This window comes from Balaenoptera physalus (assembly GCF_965194825.1).
Source record: "Balaenoptera physalus genome assembly, chromosome: 13".
NCBI lineage: Eukaryota > Metazoa > Chordata > Mammalia > Artiodactyla > Balaenopteridae > Balaenoptera > Balaenoptera physalus.
Genome location: NC_138892.1, coordinates 18,651,194 through 18,675,262, shown reverse-complemented (window position 1 = coordinate 18,675,262; position 24,069 = coordinate 18,651,194). Strand labels below are relative to the sequence as shown.

Sequence of the window (24,069 nt, the reverse complement as noted above, 5' to 3'; positions counted from 1 at the left end):
GGCACTGTGTTCCAAGCCCCTGCTCAATGCTAGCTCTGAAAGGGGGCAGTTTACTGAGTTCTGTGACCCTCCTGTAGGGCTGGGTGGCCGTGTTCTTACAACATAAATTCTGATTTGGACGGATTTGAGGTTGTTGTTTCATTTAAAGTTTCTGGAATTACTCCTTTACCTCGAATAGAGAAGATAATTCAAGCCATTAAACATGAAAGAAATGCATGGCTCTGGCAACATGGGGATTCGTCCAGCCTGGGCATCATTCATGTCGGCATCGACAAGGCTGGCAAGGACGATGCCCAGAGCTGCCCTGTGATTATGCCTCTCATTGATCCTCCTCTATGTTCTCTCTCCTCTCTCCTCCCTCTCTTGCACGAAATGAATAAGGAATTGTCCTTTCTCTCTGCAGCAGCTATATTTAACCAGTGGATAAATGTGAGTACCTTTGTTGGAATTAAGATCGGGAATATATAATAATTTTAGATATTTGGACTGCATGTAACAGAAAACTGAAAATGCAGCTGGTGAGGGGGAGGGAGGGAAATTGTCTAGAACAGTGGTTCTCAGCTTTAATTCCACTTTAGAACCACATGGAACAGATGTTTTTCAATAGCCATGCCTAGGCTCCCACCCCCAGACTCTCTGATTTGATTGGGTAGAGGTTTGACCTGGGCATCAGTGTATTTTAACACTTTCCCAGGTGATTCTAACATGCAACCAGGACTAAGAGCTTCTGGTCTAAGATAAGCTGGGGTGGTCGACTTTTCAACCAATCCAAATATATATGTATAACTTCATTCATCAAAAGAGATATTTTTGAAAAGTCAGCATAATTCATCACGGTAATTCACCAAATTATATTTGGCATTTATAGTTGCAGTACTATCGTATTTCATGTGTGTTTAGCCCTCAGCCCAACATGCCCAGAGGAGCTTTTCCCTCTCCTTTGGAAAGTTCTATAACAAAGAGTCTAATCCCCACCATCCCCAGTTGTCTGAATCTCTGTCATCTTTGCCTGAGTGGCCCGAGGTGGCAGGTTCAGCCAGCCATCGTGACAAGTGGTTTGTCCCTTTTAAGAAGACAGATGCCAAGAGACGCAGTGTCTGGTCAGCAGCTACTCCAGGAACCTTCCTGTTGCTTCCATGTGGGGCCCCTCTGACCCCCATCGCATGGGGGAGCAGGGACTGAGTGTCCTATAGCAGGTGCTAATTTTCATACAGACCCACCCCACACTCATAAGCTTGCCCTGTGGTGTGCTAGACCCACTCGTCCTAGCTCACAGGAGCACAGCTTTCCCAGCTCCCCTTTCTATGCTGTTATGGCGGTAGCTTGGAATCAGCTATGATGGGAGAACTTACACCACAGAAATCAGCAAACACTACAAAGCGGGGCTTTTGTTTGTTTGTTTTTCCTGGAGAGCCAGTTGTGAAACATAAGCCCACCACTGCTTGTACCCAGAAGTAGCTCTAGGTGAGTAGATAAAGTTTGATTTCAGGCCTCCAGTCTCTCTCTCATGCTGAAACTGTTCCTGTAATCTTCCCACCATCCTTATTCCAAAGGCATCCAAGGATTCTCAAGGTTCTCTGTACACACGTGTGCACACACACGCATGACACTGTCAAGACTGTTCTCTGCCTCTTCATTTAGACTAAAGGGTGAATGACTGATAATGACTCAAGTGTGACCTGATCAGGAAACTTTGCCTTTTGTCAAGGGTCACACGTTGAAATACAAGGAATGAGTCTCAGAGGGAAGAGGGGCATCAGCCAGTAGGTGGGATCGATTTGGGAAAGGGGTCCCTAGGACCTTCCCGGTATCTCTGAAACTGTATCACACGGGAAATTGTCATCTCTGCCAAGCATTAAGTCAGCATTTGTCCTCTGACATGAGTGAGGCCAGTTTCTTTTCCCTCTGCGATTCAGAACGCTTCCCTACAACCCATGCTGTCAGCCGCCTCAAACCTCACCGTCCTCGTGCCTTCCCAACAAGCCATTGAGGACATGGACCAAGATGAGAAAGCCTTTTGGTTGACCAAGAGCAATATTCCCACCCTCATAAAGTAGGTATTATGTGTGTTTTATTCTTCATGATATCTTACTGGCATCAGTGTGAATGAAGTTCAGTGAAGGGAGGCTACATGGTCCTTCAGATCCATGCAACTGACCATGTTCCAGGACCCCCTCACCTCCTTACCCCAGGATGGAAGTCGTCAACATGACTGACAGCCAGTTCTGTGCTAACTGCTTTATGTACAACCTAGTTAATCCTCCCAAGGACCCCGTGAAATAGACAGAATTATTCCCATTTTATAGATGCGGAAACCGAGGCACAGGGTGGTTGATTAACTAACCCCAGGTACCATGGCTGAAGTTGCAGGGGGAGATTTTGAACCTGGTAGTCTGGCTCCAGAACCTACTCTCTTAACTCCTCACAATGCCACTGCCTCAAGCATTGACACCTCATTACAGCCCTTATGGACTGTTGTTGTAGGTACCATACGCTACTGGGCACGTATGGAGTGGCCGATCTGCAGGCCCTGTCACCTTCTGACATGCTGGCAACGTCTTTGCAGGGCAACTTCCTCCACCTGGCGAAGGCGGATGGGGTAAGGGAGCATCGTATTGTGTCTGTTTAGTGGAAACTTGTGACCTCTGTTCATAGTGTACTTTTAGTTTTTTTCTGTTAGGGAAATTTCCAAACATGAGCAAAAATAAATGGAGAATAAAACCTCCATGTAGGTATCACCCAGCTTCAACAATTAGCAACCTGTATTGTTACACACACACACACACACACACACACACACACTCACACACACTCACACTCACACACGCTCTCACACTCACACACACGTGCGCACACACACACACTCTCTCTCACACACACACACACACACACACACACACACACACACACACACTCTCTCTGTAGCAGGGATAGTATAAAATGAAGCTCTCTGCCCACTGGTTGGCCACAGGCTGTTCCTGACAGACAACAGACTGATCCGGAAAGTCAATCCTTTCATTTCTACTGGGTGAAGGCCGCACAGTTTCACAACTTTGATTTTTATGTGTGGTTAAGAGCTGGTTATTGGAAACCTACTAATTGAGCCATTCGAGATTACTACAATTTTATATTAAGCTAGGGTCAGTCAACAGATATTTATTGGGACTTCCCTGGTGATCCAGTGGTAAAGAATCCGCCTTCCAATGCTGGGGATGTGGGTTCAATCCCTGGTCGGGGATCTAAGATCCCACATGCCGCGGGGCAACTAAGCCTGCACGCCATAACTAGAGAGCCCGCGTGCCTCAAACTACAGAGCCCACAAGCTCTGGAACCTGCACTCCACAACTACAGAGCCCATGCACCCTGAAACCCAAGCACTGCAACTAGAGAGAGAAAACCTGCACACCACAACTAGAGAAAAGCCCACGCGCCACAACGAAATATCTCGCATGCCTCAACGAAGACCCCGCGTGCCTCAACTAAGACCCGATGCAGCCAAAAGAATAAACAGATACTTTTTGAACACCTCCTGTGCTCCAGGAACTGATCTGAGTGTTGGAGACAGGACAGTGCACAGGAGATCAGAGACCTGTAGAAGCTCACCTTCTGGCTTTTTCTATAGTGTTTCAAGGACTTGGATTCAGTTTTCTGTGAGGAAGTCTGGCTGCCCTGCTGAATGAGGCAGTGTTTTAAAGCTCTTTCTATGAACTGAACAAGATGAAAATGGAGACTCTACTGGGAAATGAGAACTGCCCCATCAATGGAGCATGGGCCAGAGTCAGAATGTTCTAGAATTGCGGCTCTAAAGCATTTCTGCCTACCTACCCATCAGTGATGGCGCTGTGAAAAGGCTCTATGCCTAGTATTACCTAAGTATTTGTGCTTCATCAGATCATTCCTTTTAGAAAGCAGAAAAGAGTTACATATGGTCCCATGGACTCTTTACATTTTATTACAATAATTCTAGAACGTTACATGCATATATCAGACAATGGGTGGTTTTCCATTGGTGTTTTAAATCACTGATGCTCTGAGCAAGCATTAATTGAACACCCACCCTGGGAAGGTTCATCCCAGGTTCCGCAGATTCAGAAGTAAATCAATCAAGACCTGTGAGCTGGAGGAGCTAACCATCAAAGGCACAGTTGTAATGGGTTCTTTCTTATGTCTGATATAAATGTCTCCCTGCAACCAGAAGAGATGTGCAAGGTAGCCAGGAATGTTTGTTTCAGGACCTCTGCTCATGTGCTCAGGGTGAGGCAAGTCCCCTCTGCACCCAGGGTTCCCAGGAGGAATTTCAGACAAAGGGCAGTGGTGGGAGAAGAGGAGAGGAAACCAGAGAGAGGGGAGCCCATGCTTGGTCGGTGGCTGCGTGAGCGGGCATTTGGGTTTACTTAGCTCCTTTCCCCGTGTAATTAATATTCTTGAAAAGTCAGTAACTATCTGTATTAGTTTGCTAGGCCTCCTGTAACAAAGAACCACAGACTGGGTGGCTTAAACAACAGAAATTTTTGTCTCAGAGTTCTGGAGGCTCGAAGTCCAAGGTCAAGGTGTGGGCAAGGTTGGTTCTGTCTGAGGACTGAGGTCAGGCTCTCTCCTTGGCTCGTAGATGACCGTCCTCATGTTCGCATGGTCTTCTCCCTACATAGCTGTCTGTGCCCAAATATCCTCTTCTTTTAAGGACACCGGTCATACTGGATTAGGGCCCACCCTAATGACCTCATTTTAACTTGATTACCTCTGTAAAGACCCGGTCTCCAAATAAGGTCACATTCTGAGGCACTGGGGGTTAGGACTCCAACATACGAATTTTGGAGACACAATTCAACCCACAACACTATCTGCGGTGTTTTTCCAACTGCAGGGTCACTTTAGTAAGCCTCAGCCAGCACTTTTTTTTTTTGGCTGCGTTGGGTCTTCTTTGCAGCACACGGGCTTTCTCTAGTTGCAGCGAGTGGGGACTTCTCTTGTTGTGGAATATGGGCTCTAGGCGGCGTGGGCTTCAGTAATTGGGGTGCATGGGCTTCAGTAGTTGTGGCACGCAGGCTCAGTAGTTGTGGCTCGTGGGCTCTAGAGCGCAGGCTCAGTAGTTGTGGTGCACGGGCTTAGTTGCTCTGCGGCATGTGGGATCTTCCCGGACCAGGGATCGAACCTGTGTCCCCTGCATTGACAGGCGGGTTCTTAACCACTGTGCCACCAGGGAAGCCCCCAGCACTTTTTTAATGAAATAGAATGAAATAGAGTAGAATCGATGACCAGGTGCCTCCCACATGGTAGAGGAAAGTATTATTTCATTTCAATTGTGTGTGTGTGTGTGTGTGTAATGTCAAAAGGCTCACAATTTAAAAATATTTCTGACTTTGTGTCATGGTCCAAAAGTGAGAAGGTCACTACTACTCAAAAGTGGGAAACCCAGAAATAATTCAATCCCTGGGTGTACTCTATAGGGACTCACCTTCTCACTGTGGTGTGTTTACAGAATATCACAATCGAAGGAGCGTCCGTAATTGATGGTGACAATGCAGCCACAAATGGAGTGATACACATCATCAACAAGGTACAAAATCGCCTCCTCCCACACATGTTGAATCTCTCCTCCTTTTGTTATTTATCCTCCTGTGCAGTATCTTTTTGGGGAAAAAATACTTAGCCTTAATATACAAATAACCTGTATTGTGCTTCATTATTTTTATTTTAAAACCATTTAGAGGCTCTACTCATTCCGTAAGACTCAGTTGCTATATACTCAGCCTATATCCTGCAGTGGGTCCTGTATAATGTGTGGCCACATATATCATATTTCTTAGTTATCAGAACATCTTACAAGGTACACGGGAACCTTAGTATTGGGAAGTCCATACGCCCAGATTAGATATAATCAAGAACTGGAGGAGAGGCAGCTGGCTATGTATCACTGGTCCACTCCCCTCTGCATTATTGTGCCCTAGAAAAAAAAATGGAAAAGGGTAGGAAGCGTATTGTAGAATTTTTATTTTCTTCTAAGATGCAATTCAACAGTATTCAAAGGTATGAAATAGAAAAAAAAAAAAACGTTTAATGGGAAACGAGCTTTTAAGCTATCCTATAATTTTCAGTTACTATATTAATATCTTCATTTAAAATTAAAGTTAGAATTTAGGGTATATTGGGAAATTTTGAAAAGCGGAAGATTAGAAAAGACAATTAACTAATTGCATTTTAACTAAAATTATTCTCACTTGGCACTTACATACTTTTTTATTTCAAGTTACAGAACACGTTAACTGTTTCTGTTCAGAAAAGAGAGGCTTCTTATAAGACTTCTGAGTGCAACACTTTGCAAAGACCTTGCAATTCTCTTGTATTACCAAGAGGCATTAAAAAATACACTATTTTTTGAGCAAGTGATAGGTCATTTGCGGGGAACTATACTGGGCTTATGGCTTCATTTATCAGAAAGCAATATTACTTACCAAGAGTATTTTTCTTCTCCAATACTGGCTTTTCAAAGTACTAAAAAAAATCTTTTTTTAAAGCGTAAAATTACCTCTTCTTCTCATTTACATTTTTGATGAACACAACCTCATTAGTAAAATGGCACCTCAACCCATGTCCTGTACTGAGTGTTATTATCACGGGGGCCAGTTCAAGTCCCACCTCCTCTGTGAAGCCATCCCTGATCCCTGCAGCCCATATCACCGAGGCTGACATAGTGTCAAGAGGGTAAGTTCTAGAATCATACAGCATCTCGTTCAGGCACTTAACTAACTGTGTAAACTTGGGCAAGTTACATAACCTCTCTGAGCTCCATTTTTCTTCCCTATGAGGATTAAACAACACCTTCTCTCTCACTGTCTGCTGCCTAGGGAGACCTCAATAAATGTCATTTTTATTCCCTTTTCCTTCCTCTGAAATCCCGTGGGATTTCTCAGTATAGAACTCATTTGGCATAACTGTGCCCCCTTGTTTTGATAGTTCTTGATGGAATAGGTCGTGAACCCCCATATGATGGCATGTCCTGGAGGGGTGGAGCTGAATCTTTTCTCTGTCCCTCATCAGCATTACCACCTCACCTTGTGTGCAGTAATATTGGAATGATTGACAGCCCTCTAGGTGCCAGGCATTGTGCCAGGTGTCATGTATTGCATTATCTCATTTGATTTTTATAACAACTGTAAGAAAGTATGTGCCATTCTCCTCACTTCTCAAAGGAGACCACTGAGGGTCCTCATGGCTAGGTAACTGGATTGAGGAAGAAGTTTATGTGGACACAAAGATCCATGGATGCACGTCAACTGATTCAAGTTCACCGCTTAGCCTCTGGGTTGCAGTGGCTCGTTAAGGAGCTCCTTTTCTACCTGTCCATTGGACACTGTGGCCCCCTTTGTTAGGGCCACCATGAACAGTTGTGCAGGTTGTTCCCTGCCTAGAGGTACCTGGTCTGGTGGTGGAGTAGGGCTGAAGTCCAACCCACTTCACTTCCCCAACTACGCACCACTATTTGGTCTTGCAGACGATCAAAGGAAAAGGTACCTTGTTCTCTATTTGCAGAGGCTTCATGATCACATATTGTTATGTGACATGAACCTATGTACTAGAGAGCAGCAAGTCCTACCAACGCAGGCTAACAGAATTTTGGGGCTTCCTTTCCCAGGTTCTGGTTCCCCAAAGAGGTCTAACTGGCTCCTTACCAAACCTACTCACCCGGCTGGACCAGATGCCTGACTATTCCATCTTCCGGGGCTACATAATTGCAAGTACCACGTTCTCTGCATGACCCTCTGCTCGGGTTACCTGGGAACAGAAGTCCCTCACGCGCTCCTGTCTCTTTCCATCACAGCAACATAATCTGGCAAGTTCGATCGAGGCTGCTGACACTTACACGGTGTTTGCTCCAAACAACGACGCCATTGAGAGTTACATCCGGGAGAAGAAGGTCACAACTCTGGTAGTATCAGCAATAATAACCTGGGAAATTATTTCCTGGAAATTCAAACACTTAAGGTTTTTCAGTCCATCAACCATGTACCATTTCACTCTTTCATCAAAACTTCTTTGTCGATATCCAGATATTTAACATAAACTTGAGCAGAGACTCTTGCATACCCGAACCTCCCCCCAGCCAGAGCTACTCACGTATTTAGTTTGTACCCCTGGAAGCACACACTCAGGCTCACATACACAAGGATGCGGGCATCCCAGGAACCTGGATACATCTTCATGGCCACCCCTCCTCCCCTCCCTGGCTTCTCCCTGGTCCCATGCAGTGAGCTGTCAGCAGCTGGGACCTAGAGGGAGTTCACTGTCTCTGTCTTCCTCCTATTCTCCCAGCCTCTGTCTTCTCTGATTCCTAACATCTGGGGCTGAACAGTCAGAACTTGTCAAAAGACTTTGTGAAATAATTAAAAGCTCCAATCCTGTCACTCTCTGGCTCAAAACCCTTGGGTGGCTCTCCATTTCCTGAATGACTAAGTCCAAGCTACCTCCCCAGGTTCTTAGGGTCTCCATACACTGGCCACAATTACCTTCTATTCAGTGCTGGCGCCAGAATTTCCATTTAGAAGGGTCCCAGGGGTGCCCCGCACCCAGCCCCATAGTGGGAGGACACGTTTAAAGCTGTAATTGCACAGCAAGCACGCTGTTTTCACTTCTCTCTTTATATAGGGTGACTGAGATGATGGGTGCTAAGGAGACGGGGGCTGATAATTGAAGTCCCGCTAAGCCACCCTTGGGCCCACTGCTGTCTCCCGTCCATTCTCTGCAGATACCATGTGGTCTAACCAGAGTGATGTCATACAGACCCCAAAGAAAGCAAAGGCATGTTCAGTGCCCTTGCTCCTATCTACACACACAAACACGCACACACACCCCCGCCCACTCAATCAGGAACGCTGCCCTTCCTCCTTCCAATGCCTCCTGAGTCCTCCCCACCCATTCTTTTTTTTTTTTAACACCTTTATTGGAGTATAATTGCTTTACAATGGTGTGTTAGTTTCTGCTTTATAACAAAGTGAATCATCTATACATATACCCATTCTTCAAGTCCAGTCTCACCTCCTCAGACAAGCTGGCTCTGGCCCCTGAGCTGCAGAAAATCTCTCCTGCCTCTGAATTCAGACCATTAGTACGCCCTTCAGCACTTACACACCTGGTATAAGGAACTGTCTTTTCAGGCGGGTGTGTCTTAGCTCTCCAATTGGATGAAAACTCTGTGAAGGGAGGAACGGTGTGTTAGACTTTTGTAACTGCCGTGTTGAGCAAGCAGGACTCCTGGGATGGAAGTGGAAATCCTCTTTACTGTGTCTCCTCACCCCCAGCCCTCCCCCAGCCCTTTGAACCTGTTCAGTGGGGAATATTCTTCTCCTGCTCTGGGATAAACCCTCAGGCAATCCCGCAGCCTTTCTGCTTCCCCAGAAAGTCCTATCATCGCTGTAAGTCACAAACACAGTCTCAATTAAGTTAAAAAAAAAAAAGAAAAATCCAGCTCCTTGTAAAAAATCAACATTTTGAATTGGATTTAGAATTAAATCTTCTTTCCTCACTGCTCCATGCTGGGCTTTGTCCAGACAGGAAACTGGAGGAGGGGGTATGGTCTTTGAATCAATCAAGGTCCATCAGAGGGTGGCAGGAGGGATAGATTGGGAGTTTGGGATTGATATGTACACACTGCTATATTTAAAACAAAATGCCTTTCCATGAAAAAAAATCAGTATGGAAAGGTAAAAATTATTGCTAAAAAAAAAAAAAAAATCAAGGTCCATCAGGAGACAGAAACCGTACCAGAGAGAATTCAATATTATGAATTGTTTATTGGGTATGAAGTTATATAAATATAATTGAAAGGTAAAAAGGAGATAGCATAGAAGCATCTATAACCCCAAAGCCTGGGAGAACAGAGGAAAGAGGTCAGAACAACTAAAACTTAGAAACATGGAGGAGCCTGAAAGAGCTGTAACGCAGACCTCTGAGGACGGGGTGCCATTCTGCTTGTGGCTCTGACATTGGAGGAGGGTCCCTGGGGGTCCAAGACCCAGGCGTCTCGGAGATGCCATTGCCCAGCTGGTGCTGGCGTCTTAGGGGGAGGGGGACATGATAAGGCCAGTCTGGGAGTGACAGGCCTCTGCCACTCGGATCCAGCTGCCGCTGGCAGGGCGATGACGTGCAGCTGGGGTGATGCCCCCAGGACCAGGAAGCATGCAGGAAGAGGAGATCCCTCCAACAGGCCTCACGGTCTCCCTCGAGCACTTTCCACTGGCAGAGCCAAACAGGAGACCTGGCAGAGGAGAAGTGTGGGCTGTGGTCCCAGCCCCACCGCAGAAACAGTGCAGAGGGTGGTTTGGAGCTGAGACAATAATTCACCGTCTCTCCTTCCCCATATGACGCTTCTATTTCCTTTCCTGATCTCACTGAATTCCGTTTTGGTCTCACCGGGTTTGCAGTTAGGACCTGGTGATGGTCGGGAAGAGATGTTAAGAGAGCAGGAAGTTCTTATCTAACTGGTACCGTCTTGAGATGCCATTGCTCTCTCGCTCTCGCTCTCTCGCTCTCTGATGGGTTCTTTGGAGACCCCACCCATCCCTGGTGGTCTCTGACTGCAGTTCCCCCCACCTGTGTGCATGCATCTCTTCCTACAGCCACTTTTTTTTCTCAGTGGACCCTCAGCATCCAGAGGCCACCTCCAGCCTTTCCCTTGGGGAGGCCTGTCTGCCCTTCCAGAAAGCCATCTAGGATAGGACCTAAGGCACCAGCCCTCTCAGACACGGCCAGCCCTCTGGTCCACAGGACACCTGTACTCTCTTGTCCCATGTCAATGCTGGGAGTGCAGGCCTGTCTCAGTGCGGTGACAGCCTGACCCCTCCGCTGGGGGTCAACCTGCCAGCAGTCCCTGGCACAAGATTGCTCAGGCCTGAGTGACACCCCACAGGCTACCCTGTCTGCAGAGGACACAGATCAAGCCCTTTGAAATATCCCATTGAGCCTCCTCTCATGACCCCTGAGGTGAAAGGCAGGCTGGGGTGTGGGGACTCTCTTCACAGCTGCTCTCACCAAAGAAATCAACTTTAAAATCCCCTCCCCAACCTTTTCTGCCCTCACTCCGGGTTTTAGGGTCCCGTAATGAGTTCTTGACCATCCTACATGGAAAGTCTGCAAGTTCCCCAAGGTGATCTGTCCCGGGTTTAGTATTTATTATCTACTGTGCCCTGATGCCTCGGGCGAAACTTCCAGTTCAACAAGCTATTGCTCTTAAACCCCACGGTGCCTGGACATCAGGGCAGCCCAGTAAGTGCCCGGGGACCGGCTGATTTGTGGGTTAACTTTCCCTTCTGTGTGTTGTCCAGGAGGAGGACGTACTCAAGTATCACGTGGTCTTGGAGGAGAAACTGCTGAAGAATGACTTGCACAACGGCATGCACCGGGAGACCATGCTGGGCTTCTCCTACCTCCTTGGCTTCTTCCTCCGCAACGACCAGGTGCGATCCTTTCCCTTAAAACCCACGGGTGGGTGTCCTAGCTCCATGTCTGTCATCACTTTTGCATTGCGTAATGTCCCCAGCACTTCCTAAGCCTTCTCTACAGAAGACAGTTGTCTGTGTTTCACCGTAAAGTAATGACTCAGCCAGACTGGGAAGCTCCCCTTCCCCCTCCCTGTCACCAAATCATCAGTGTGGCCTGGCTGATAAGGAGATTGAATCCCAGCAGTCACAGGTCCCTTCAGTTCTGATTCCTAACAAACAAACAGACAGCCCCCAAGCCACCTCCAAGATGGAAAGGAACCCGGCAGCAAAACCTGACCCCCAGGAAGTGGCACTGGCCCCAGGGTATAAGGAGCCTCATGACTCCAGCAGCTAAATGAATAAACATTATTATCATTGCTTGATCGTACAGACTGCAGACCTAGGACCAACTGACTCCCATACCAGTATTCCAGTATTAATCTCACACAACCCCTAAGTACTTAAGTGTTTAGAATTCGTAGAAAGAATTGAGACTAAATACATATTTTAAGTATTTCAATATAAAATTCTTTGTACCTACTTCAAACATCAATCAATCTGAAAATTCAACAAGAAATTCACTGCGTAACTCTAGTATACATTCTCATAAGAAAAATTAATAAAAATGAATGATTATTTAGGATAAACTAAGCACTATGTTAAAGTAAAGAAAGTTTAATTGCAAATTTTTAAGTAATAATATTAATTGGTCCCTGTAAAAAAGTGCAGTTTTGAAAATAATTTTCTCAGTGTTATCATCATTGAAGTACAAGTGAATTTTGTGTACAGTTTTTCTTTTAACATGCTCAGGTTAAAAAAAAAAAAAGACGTCTTCATGGTTCTTCATTACTTAGGGAATAATCTAACTCCAAATATTTCCCTCTGACTCCTATAAATAATCTTACCTATTGTGTAATAATTTTGAGGAGATCCTTTTAAATACATTTTCTTTTTTTTCCAGGTAAGGCAATTTTTGTTGATAAAGACCTTACATTTTTGTTTCTGTTTTTAATCTATGTCATCTTTTATTTCATCATGTAGAAATGAATATTCCAGTGCAGTTAGTTGAATCAGTTTTGATCCTGTCACATTTATTTTTCATGTGTTTGGAAAGTCTTTGATCTAGAGCTTTTTTTTTTTTCTTCCTTTCTACAATAGAGGCTTTATCTTACAATAAACAAATAGTTCAATCTTACAATAGAGGTTTTGCTTGCGTTGATAACTCATTTACTCTTAGGACAAAGAAGATGTAGAAAAATGCTCTCTAAATGAGTAAACTTGTGTTCAGATCAAAATTTTAATGCAACCCGTAATTCTTTGAATACATCTCACAATAAAAATGATTCAGACTTTTTCTAATGCCAAATCAACAGTATTACAGCATCCGAAGTTCTGCCATTTTGATATTTTAAAATAGCTCAGCATCTTGGAATTCTACAAATTTGTTTTGCAATCACCGTTTGACACCATAAGTAAGGCCCCCTGCTTCTTTTCCAAGTCTGCACAGACCCTGGACCACTTCTGTGGACCTCAGCCGTGATTTACCCCAACATCCAGTGGAAATTCACTTGACTCCAAGTAAATCATCAGGGACTTTAGCATTCAGTGGAAGTTCAGATTTAAACACTTAGTAGAGTCATTTTAATCTTGATGCAGTGGGGAGTTTGGGAGATGTTAATCATTTTTAAACCCTTATGAGATATGAAGTTGACATCTGTTTAGTACAATAAAGAATTCCCTCTTCTCCCAACCTCGGCCTTGCTACACACCCCACACACATCCACACCACCTCTCAATTTTTCAAACAACCATTTGTTTTCAGTTATATTAGTTATATTAATGAATGAATTAACGGCTTTACTTATTTTGCTAAGTAATCATTAAGGTGTGCTCCCATTTAAAAAAATCAAAACAAAACAAGTTACAACTCAAAGTTGAATTTAATTTGGCAACATTTAGAAATTTAGTTCCCATGTCTTGGACGCTTACGGACACACTAGGCAAAGACAATACAAATATACCATGAACTCCGAAGAAGCCCCAAGGGAAACATGGTATGGTAATGCAGACCTCTGAGCAGTCTCCTTACACTGGGAAGTGATGCTATCTGGTGGAACACTTTTTACAAATTCTAAAACAGTCAAATATGCTAGTTATTTTTATTCTTATATAACAGTCACTTAGCCTTACTTAGGGGTGCTTGCAAATTAACCAGGAAGTAGAGATATGCTAAAAGGACGCTGAGTTTCGTTCTCCATGTCTTGGCTTTGGAAGGCATCCACACCTCCTGGACCACCAATAACCAGCACAGCCAAGCACATCCATCATCCGTGGAGCCATTTTATCAGGGGCACTAACATAACGATCATGACTCAGAATTTTTTAAACAATAAAAACCGATCATTTGAAGGGTGGAGATTATCTAGAACAACCTCTGCCTTTTACAAAAGGGAAAATTGAGATTCACAGAGGAAAAGCAACTGGCCCAAGGTCACACAGCTGGAAGGTGCCAGATGCAGGACTGTCACTCAGACTCCCCTCTCCTAGGGCAGAGCTCTCTCCACTACACTGTGCTACCTGCCAGGTGAATCTTGGAATATCTCCTAGGCCGTTGTCATATTGATATCCTCCAATTCCCATCGTCCTCATTTCCCTTAAAATCACTCTAGTAAAAACTTACAGTTAACCCTCTATTCACAGCTCTACGTAAATGAGGCTCCGATAAACTACACCAATGTAGCCACTGACAAGGGAGTGATCCATGGCTTGGGGAAAGTTCTGGAAATTCAGAAGAATAGATGTGATATTAATGACACTACTATCCTTCGAGTAAGTTCTATCCGAGGCCAATGATGAGCTAAAGAGTGTTGGCTTATTTTTTATAATTTTGAGCGTAGGACTCATCTATCAGAGTATCTCAGTTCAGTGCAAAAAACACTGCATGAACATCTCTAAATGCCAAGGAGCGTACTTGGCTGTGGCTCCACAAAAATAAATAAGACATGACCCCTGCCCTCAGTGGGCTCACAGTCTAGTGCCTTGAAAGGCTGCCTGGAGGGTTATGTTGAGGAGACAGGAGGCTTCTGGAGCCAAGGCCTTCCTCAAAGAGAAAATGTGCCGCACCCAGCATAGACACAGGTGGGGGGGGGTAGGGTATGGTGCACCCATGACAGGTTTTGGCCAAGCCTGGTCTAGCAGGAGAGACAATATGGGAATGGATCATTTCAGTATAATATAGGGTGCAGTAATGGAGACTTTTTACTCCATGAGATGGTGTAGGGTCTCTCAGTAATAGTAATAACTGCTGACATTCACTGGGCATTTTTTATGTGCCAGGCACTGCTCTAAGCATTCTACATGTATTAACTCAGGTAACCCTCACAACAAGGTAGGTACTATTACTCCGCCCATTTTTCAGATGGGGAAAAATGAGCCCCAGCGAGGTTGAGTAACACCCGCAGGTTCACAGAGCTAGCAAGTGGCAGAGAAGGCATTCAAATCCAGGCAGTCTGGCCCCAGAGCCAGAACTGTGAACGACCACACAATACCGTCCAGTAGGCGCCGAGTTAAGAACTAGTCACATTGGTCTCCTCCTGTTTTAGGAACAGGCTGCACTTAAAAATGCCTGTCATTCTTAACTTGTGCTCTTTTTTTTATGATAGTGAATATTATCTCCACGCGGACCCCATGGCTGGGCGCTGCACGTGATGCATCCTTTAGTCTCAGAACCCGGCCCAATTCACTAAGTAGTGGGTTTTCAATAAATGAGAGTTGTTGTTAAAGGAATTAGGATTTAAGTGAGTTAAGACCCCCTCACAGGTTACAAGATTATGAGCATCTGAAGTGTATAGTAGAGAAAGTGATGCTCCAGTGTCCACGACCCAAAGTAGTTGAAGTGTTTGTCTCAAAGGACATTAAAGAGGTTGACCAGATGAGTTTCTGGTTTTCAGTTTTATAGCCTAAAACCTCCCAGCTCCATGTCTGGAAAATATTTGTAGCCTCGTTTTGCACTAAAACTAATAACCATGAGATACTCACTTTGGTTGTGTTTTACTAAGGGAAAGTGTGGGAAGTGTCCCCAGCAGCCGATCTGCCCGTTTGGAACTAAACCACTAGTAAGTATTTTGTCTGTTTTGATAAAACTGTTTCTGGATCCCAGGGAGGTCCAAATTAGAAAATGAGTCTCAAGCACAACTCATTTCACTGCCTTCATTCCTTCACTTGATTTTAATTTAATCTTACCTTCTTACCTTGTATGCATCTTTCTAAAGTCTTAAATCTATTTTTTTTTGGACCAAAGCAAAAATTTAATTAATACATAAATAGAAACAGGGGTTCATCTCAACCAACACCCAGTGCAGGAAGGGATTTTTCATACTACATCTTTCATATTCCAGTAGCCGGTTAAGCACAGGAGCAAGAAAGCTCATCAAAGGAGGCAAACTCCATATCCAACTCGGTATCCAACCTGGAGGAGTCCCACCTTCCTGATTCCCTTTACAGTTGAAGTTACAACTAACTTTCTCTGAGAAACACATGACAGACCTGGGGGGAGGTAGACATGTCTTTGAATTAACTACCCATCTATATTTCTTATAGCTGTTTACTGCAAAAGCTAGCTCTGATGATACTCCAGCCATTACAAAGAATCAACTCTCATGTACCTTCCGTTGCGTAATAGTACTTTATATCTAACAACGCTGACTCTTCTCACTTGAGTTTGCATTTATTCTTGTATATTATAAGTCTTTGTAAGCAGCCTTAATCTTGTCTCAGACCAAGGCAGAATATCAACCAATAAATAAACAGAAACCAAGCCTCATCTCAATGTGGAATGTTGGTAGGATGTTTTTATCTGATTGACTCTGTGATTCTTCCTAACTTGAGCTAGTCTTCTAAAGAAAAGTTCTTTTTACAGAGTACTACCGTAAGGGATAATTATCTGAATTTTGCCACCTGGTATTCTGGCAGCCAACATTGTGATTTTGCATTTTCTTTCTTATGAAGCAGCTCCAAGAAGCCAACCCCCTCCTTTTCCAGAACATTTCAGTTAGAGAGACAGCAATGTATCACCCACCTACTTGCTTTTAGAGATTGGAAAGCTTTGTTCTAACTGAAAAGCTGATATAATCATTATTATTTCATAGGGTGCAGAGACGAAGAAATGTCTCTATACCATTTATTTCATGGGCAAGCGATCCCTGTTCATTGGGTGCCAGCCAAAGTGTGTGAAAACTGTCATTGTGAGTATAATGATTTAATAAGCCTTCTAACTATTGCAGCAGCATTGAGAAATGTAATCACGTGTTATACTTTTCAAAGTGCCTTTCCATGTATTCTTTTTTTTTTTTTTTTTTTTTTTTGGCCGCGTTGGGTGTTCGTTGCTGCACACAGGCTTTCTCTAGTTGCAGCGAGCAGGGGCTACTCTTCATTGCAGTGTGCAGGTTCTCATTGCGGTGGCTTCTCTTGTTGCGGAGTACGGGCTCTAGGCACGCGGGCTTCAGTAGTTGTGGCACACGGGCTCAGTAGTTGTGACGCACGGGCTTAGGTGCTCCACGGCATGTGGGATCTTCCCAGGCCAGGGATCAAACCTATGTCCCCTGAATTGGCAGGTGTTTTCTTAACCACTGTACCACCAGGGAAGTCCCCCTCTGCATGTATTCTTTCTGCCACCTCCCCTTCCTCCTTATTATCTTCATTACCACTGTCGTTCAAAGTAGTAGCAGTAGCACTAAAATTCAGGACAGCCCTGCAAGTCAGCACATTGGTGAAAGCTGCAATATTCTGTTGCATGATGAAGAAAAAGAGGGACTGAGAGGCTAAGAGGATCTCCCTGTTCTCACAACAGGGGAAATGCCCCGTGAGCGAAAGAGACAGGAAATGGGCAGCTCTCCAGGGGAAGAACAGGTGCACCTGGTCATTTAGAAAGCAGGACCCCAGAGCTAGGCACCTCTGACCTGTTACTTTGGAATCTGCAGGAAAATTCTTTATAATTCTTTATAAAATTCTTTATAATGTCCTCTCCTGCTTCTTTCGCAGAAGACTAGACATAGCCTCTAGCTACATAGCCTCATAGCAGAGGCAGGTGATTAGGCCCTTAAGTTGTGGAGCTTGCAGCTGCAGGAGATTTTGTGTTTTTATGCACTCAAGAATAAAGGCAGGCTCAAGCAAGCAGATATCCTGCAGGGCTTCCCTGAACTAAAAGAGAGTCATTTATAGAATGTCAAAGGTCTCACCCACCTCCCGACCTTCAGTACCAGATGAAATAACACACAACGCAAAGGTGCCAGGTTTGGGGATGGCGAGGGCCCCTCTGGCATCACTTGCATTATTTTTACTTTGTTCCTGCTGCCCCTCCTTCTTTCTCGCTTTTCTTCGTCCTCTCCTCCTGCTTGCCTTTTTCCTTCCCCTCCTTCCTGCCTCCTCGGCAGAAGCCTCCACGCTGCTCCTGGCACGCCTGGAGATGGCATAGCCTCACCTGGTTCTCGGGGGCTGCTCTCCCCATCCCTCCCAACCCCTCCACGAGGGGTCAAAGCTACGGACACACATCCAGTCCCACCTGCAGGATGTCCACACCGTGGCTGGACAAAACCAAAGGATGGAAGTGTGGCCGTGTCCAAGCCCAGCCTGGTCCTTCTGTTTCAGACGAGAGAATGCTGTGCGGGCTACTTTGGCCCCCAGTGCCAGCCCTGCCCAGGAAAAGCCGAGAACGTCTGCTTTGGGAACGGGATCTGCTTGGACGGAGTCAACGGCACGGGCACGTGTGTGTGTGGAGAGGGCTTCAGCGGGACAGCCTGTGAGACCTGCACAGAGGGCAAGTACGGCATCCACTGCGACCAAGGTGCGCACCCTCCCCGACCCAGGCAGGCTGCCGGAAACCAGCCGGAAATGCAGGAGAAAAGAGTGATTCGGCACGTGCTTCCTCACCAGCCGGTCTCCAGGGCAGACTGGAATCCCCCCCATTCTCATGTCAATTACAGGAACTTCTGTATTGTGTAATTTGCAATGGGCAGTGATTCCAAACATTTTCAGTTACTAACCTGGACTTATCAACCCTCCCCGATCTGCTCACTGACATTCTCCAACCCACCCACGTTTCTGTATTTGCCTGCGTGTGCTGGTCCTCTGTGGGTACGCTCTGTTTTGGACATTGCTTGATAGTTTGAAAAGCAGATCTGTGCACATTATCTCATTTAATCCATACAGGAACCATGTATAGTTGAGTATTCGTATCCCCATTTTACAAATGAGGACTTAAGGCAAAGAGGTTGAATGACTTCCCCCAAGGTCACACCTGATGAGATTTGAATGCACACCCCGCTTCCCTCCAAGGCTTTGTTCTTGAATCATGTCCTTTACGTGAAGGTCACTCTACTGATTGATCCTCTGCCAGCCACATGCTTTCCGTTGTTTTCACAAAAATCATCATCTGTTTTAGTCGAGTCATCTGCATTCTCTCACCCTGACTTTCTTGTGCCCAGGGACACACACCTATGAGAGGGCTGACGTGGGAGAAGGGGTTTCCTAATCCATGATGGGAAAACGAAGCATTTTTTCTACTTTGTATTAAAAACTACATATTTGACCTGGCTATTGCTGTTTTCTCAACAGCTAGTCCAAGCCAAACCAAATCAATATATAATTGAATCAGTATAATTGGGCCGTATAATATATAATTGGCATTATAGTGGTGATTTTTTTCTGTGTTATATGGAAGAATTATCTGCTTGCATTTATGCAGGATTTCCTAACCTAGGATCCATAGATGACCCTCAGGGGGTCCAGCACACCCCCAAGGCTGAATGCTTTTTTCTGAGGAAGGCATCCTTTAACTTTCATCCAGTTCTCAAAGAGGCTCACAATGTTGCTGTGTAACAAAGGAATCAGCATTTCTATGTTGTCAGAGAAGGTGGTGCCACACCGGCTTTATAGGAACCGAGTGGGCTTCTCTCTGAAGTCTACTCTTAGGGAACAAACATGGCTCTGTCCCAAATGGGTCCCGTATAACCGTGATTCCTCAGATAACCTCGATTCCTCAGATAACCTCAGCCAAAACACTCTCACATTGCTTGGGTCACTGCCCCACAGTGCTACACGGTGCCCAAACGGTGGTCTTTGTTGAAGCATGACCTGATTCACCTGTTAGCCCCCTCCTATGCCCCCGCCCTTCCTGGGAATCCACCCCCCAAACCCATTAGCAACAACGATCATCTAGAACCAGGCAGTAGAATTACGTGCACCAAAGTGAACCTTAGTATTAAATGTAAAGTGAATTGTTGAACACGGGTCAGAGGTCTGACAACGTGTGGGTGTCTTTCCACTTAGCGTGTACTTGTGTCCATGGGAGATGCAATCAAGGACCCGCGGGTGACGGCTCCTGCAACTGCGACGTGGGCTGGCGAGGAGTGAAATGTGACGATGGTAAGAGCCAGCCTTTCGGTACTAATGATCTGTTCTTAGCCTCACTTCTCAGCAGCTACATGTTTTTCTCCTTCTAAAATAGAAATGGTATCTTTATTTCTTCCTTTGGCGATAAGGTAATTCCTACTTGCAGCCAAAAAGATTGTAAAATAAAGAAAAGCATTAAAAAGCAAATAAAAATTACTCATACTCCCAAGACAGGGAAGAAACTATCATTAGTATTTTGTATTGGCCTTCCAGCCTTGTTCTAGGTATATAAATGTGTGTATGGGACTGTACTCTTCACACAATTTTGTAACCTACTCTTTCACTTCACAATATATATAATCAGTATCTTTTCATGTGAATAAATATAGATAAATATCATTTTTCTTAATTTCTATACAATATCCCATTATCTGATTGTACCATGCCTCTTAAAATCAATTTTCTGCTATCACAAACAATGCTGCAATGAGTATCTCTTTCATATATATATTCGTATATATATTCATATATATATTTGCATTTGTCTTATTAATTTATTTGGTTAAATTCCTTGGGATGGTGAGTTAGAAGTTGGCAGTTTGGGGGAAAGATTTGCTGCTTACTGCCAAGTTGTCCTCCAGAGACTGTATCAATTTTTTTCCCCCCAGTAGGGTCTGAGCAGGCTCGTTTTCCCCAGGCCCCCACACTGCACTGATGGTTCCTAATGTGCCCCCATGAGAGTGATGAGAGGGGAGAGAATTTCAGGCAGAAAGAAGCTCGTGGCACAGCCCAAAGATGTGGGAAGGCTCTGCACATCTACAGGACCAAAGGACTACAGAATGGGAGGGATGTAGAGGCAATGAGGAAAGCGGAATGAGAACAGGCTAGAGGCATAGGCAGGAGTGAGCTCGTGAAAGGCTAAGGACGGCGGACCTTCTGCCGAGCCAACAGGAAGCCATTCAAGGGTTTTGAGCAGGGCGGCAATGTGATGTGATCTGCATTTTACAAAGATCATCCTGACACTGGGTTGGAGAGAATACCCCTGGAAGCAAGTATTAGAGAGTCCCCCTCACCTGGGGCAGGGGCTGGGGAGGAGTCACAGGTGCCTGCCAGCCCAATGAGGGCTCCAGGAATGTGGGGTTGTCAGAAGGATTGTCTTTGCCCAAAGCTCCAGGTGATGTTAAAATCAAGAGAACTCAGATTTTGTTGAAAAGCTAAAGTCGGAAGTGTGAGTGGTCTTGAGCCAAAAAGACATCCTAGAGCAGATATCAAATGCTGGTGTGTGGAGCCAGGGTTCAGAGGGCCTGGGAGAGGGAAGCAGGGAGCAACAGGGTCACATAAACAGGAAGACAGCCTGGGGGAATCCCTAGATCAAGACATAAGCGGCAGCCAGGGATAATCTGGGGGTTTACCCTTGACTGTCATTTATATGCTTATAGGAGCATGGTATATGGGAGGACCAACCACATTTAAAGGGACAGGGAACAGTCTGGAGGCTGTGACAAGTTTTCACGCCCGTCCTCCTGCTGCTCCTCTCACCAGCAGCCTTGTGATTCATCTCTTTGCCTCCTGTCCTATTTCCCTCCATTCCGTACTCCACACTGCTGCCAGACAGAACTTTCTAAAACATAGATATCTTAGTCTGTTCTGGCTACTGTAACAAAGCACCGTAGATTGTGTGGCTTATAAACAACAGAAAGTTATTTCTCATAGTTCTGGAGGCTAGAAGTTCAGGATCAAGGTGCCAGCATGGTTGGGGTCTAGTGATGGTCCCCTTCTGGGTTGCATACGGCCGTCTTCTCATGTTATGGCAGAAGAGGCAAGAGAGCTCTCCAGGGTCTCTTTTATAAGGGCACTCATTTCGTTTGTGAGGATTCCACCCTCATGACCTAATCACCTCTCTAAGGCCCAACCTCCAAGTACCAGCACATTGCAGATTAGGTTTCAAAATATGGGTTGGGGAGGGGGGACATAAACATTTGGACTATAGCAGCACTGTTACCCACCCTCCCCAGGACCTGACAGACTGCTGTGATTCTCCATAGCCTCCAGTAGGAGAAACTTCATTGCCTATAGGAGACACACCTTAGCAAGGTGTGGTACAAAGCTGTTCACCAATTGGCACTCACCCAGTTTTCCAGCCTGGTCTCCACTGCACACTCTGCTTAAGGGGCTTCAGTCTAGTAATGGAAATAAATGTTCAATCGTGTTCAGAAAATTGCGGTATGAGAGTGCAGAGTAAAGCGCCTCTAGACCAGACTAGACTGTTCTTTGTTCGCATGCAAACTCCCCACTCCCAAGCCATGTCAGACATCATTCATCGATCATTGCACTCCTTCCTCTGAGGTCAGATAGGGGCACCACATCCTTTTCAAAAGAGCACACCATGTAGTCACTACCAATTAACTGAAGTTGGCTCAAAGGTTTAGAGCAGATTTCAGAGAGGAGGACCTAAAAGGTGATTGGGATTTCAGAGACAGAGAATGGAGAGAAGGAGATTTCCAGGCTCAAGGAAAAGCACACATAAAGGCACAGAATTGCACTGCATCTACTCTAGCCCACTGGAGCCTGTAAACGTTCCCTCTGACACAAAACAGACCACTTTCGCAGCCAGGTCTGTGTTTCAGGACCTTCTATAGAGGGCCAACCAGGCCAGGCCTAATGAGATTTCTCTGGGCCAGGCCTAATGAGATTTCTTTCTCAAAAGCTCTTAGCCTGAGCAACCAGCCCAATGGGTCCTTTTTCTCATCTCTAACAATTTCTTTCTGGATCTTCCCCTGCCAGGAAGGATCTGTTAACTGGGCATCCAAGGTAAAAACATAATGCTGTTCCAGGAAATTTAGGAACTAATTTGGCAAATAGGTAGTGACTACCTGCTGACTATTTCTGCACATGCAAAACAATAACAACAACAACTTCATATTAATTATAATTAGGTATTTGCTTATTTATATCACTCTGTAACAAAATGATGAAAAATTAGGAAGAATAAGGAACATAAGAGGTATAAATAAAATAGAAAATTAAGCCCCGGGGAGGGATGTGCATCCTCACCACCTAGCAAGGGGACCGGCACACAGGAGACACTCCATTGGTGTATCTGACCTTCAGATATGGCTCTGAGCTTCCTAGAAGCCAAGGTAAAAAAAGATTTACATGGTCACATAGTTTTACATAGTTCACGTGATGCATACCAGTTACTTGTGAGGAAGGAAATCTTTTCCTAGCACCAAGTACTAAAAGAAAGTTCTTGAGTGAGATTTAGTAAAGAAGGGCTGACACAGCATTTGGTTCTCTTTTTCAGAGATCACAAAAGATGAATGCAATGGGACCTGCCACACCAGTGCCAAGTACGTCCCCTTTGGCCTCCTTTGGAGGCGATGCGAGGGGTTTTTTTTGTTTTTTTTTTCAAACATCTTTATTGGAGTATAATTGCTTTACAATGGTGTGTTAGTTTCTGCTGTATAACAAAGTGAATCAGCTATATGCATACGTATATCCCCATATTCCCTCCCGCTTACTCTCCCTCCCACCCTCCCTATCCCACCCCTCTAGGTGGTCACAAAGCACCGAGCTGATCTCCCTGTGCTATGCTATGTGGCTGCTTCCCACTAGCTATCTGTTTTACATTTGGTAGTGTATATATGTCCATACCACTCTCTCACTTCGTCCCAGCTTACCCTTCCCCCTCCCCGTGTCCTCAAGTCCATTCTGTACGTCTGTGTCTTTATTCCTGTCCTGCCCCTAGGTTCATCAGAACAGTCAGAAAGAGAAAATGCAAGGGGGGATTTTCCTAGTAGCATGTGTCCACCCAGGCCCTATCTTTAGGGAAATAGTTTCCTGAGACCATTTCTGAGGATTTATGATTAATTTAAGTACGAAACTAAAAATGAGGCCACCATCAGCTTGCAGATCCAGCCTTTTGAACACGCTGCCACCTGAGTTACCTGACATGCTGGCAGAGTGCCAATTGTTACCCCCATTCAAGCCACAGGGACTCTTTCACAGAAGCAGAGGGAGCCCGGTGGGCCTCAATTTCATCAAACCTTACTTGCAATTCACAGCCAAGCCTTCCTTCTTTATAATGGAACTTCATACTCCTAACTCCCAGAGGGGTTTAATGGGTTAATTAATCAAGAGCCCAGTAGCTGGAGTTAGACCTGAGTTCAAATCAGCGTCTATCATTTCCACTGACTGTGTGACCTTG

General features: G+C 45.1%; 1 protein-coding gene across 1 annotated transcript in view; it reads left to right on the top strand.

The window, feature by feature from the left end:
* The window catches only part of STAB2 (stabilin 2), a 179,262-nt gene that overhangs the window by 108,037 nt on the left and 47,156 nt on the right, over positions 1 to 24,069 (top strand). Inside the window, exons 30-42 of the mRNA XM_082419566.1 lie at positions 382 to 429; positions 1,917 to 2,053; positions 2,485 to 2,599; positions 5,480 to 5,557; positions 7,634 to 7,732; positions 7,820 to 7,927; positions 11,319 to 11,450; positions 14,175 to 14,303; positions 15,533 to 15,589; positions 16,622 to 16,717; positions 18,120 to 18,315; positions 19,800 to 19,895; positions 23,167 to 23,212. Coding sequence (XP_082275692.1) covers positions 382 to 429; positions 1,917 to 2,053; positions 2,485 to 2,599; positions 5,480 to 5,557; positions 7,634 to 7,732; positions 7,820 to 7,927; positions 11,319 to 11,450; positions 14,175 to 14,303; positions 15,533 to 15,589; positions 16,622 to 16,717; positions 18,120 to 18,315; positions 19,800 to 19,895; positions 23,167 to 23,212 — 1,337 coding nt within the window. The remainder of the gene's footprint in view (positions 1 to 381; positions 430 to 1,916; positions 2,054 to 2,484; positions 2,600 to 5,479; positions 5,558 to 7,633; positions 7,733 to 7,819; positions 7,928 to 11,318; positions 11,451 to 14,174; positions 14,304 to 15,532; positions 15,590 to 16,621; positions 16,718 to 18,119; positions 18,316 to 19,799; positions 19,896 to 23,166; positions 23,213 to 24,069) is intronic.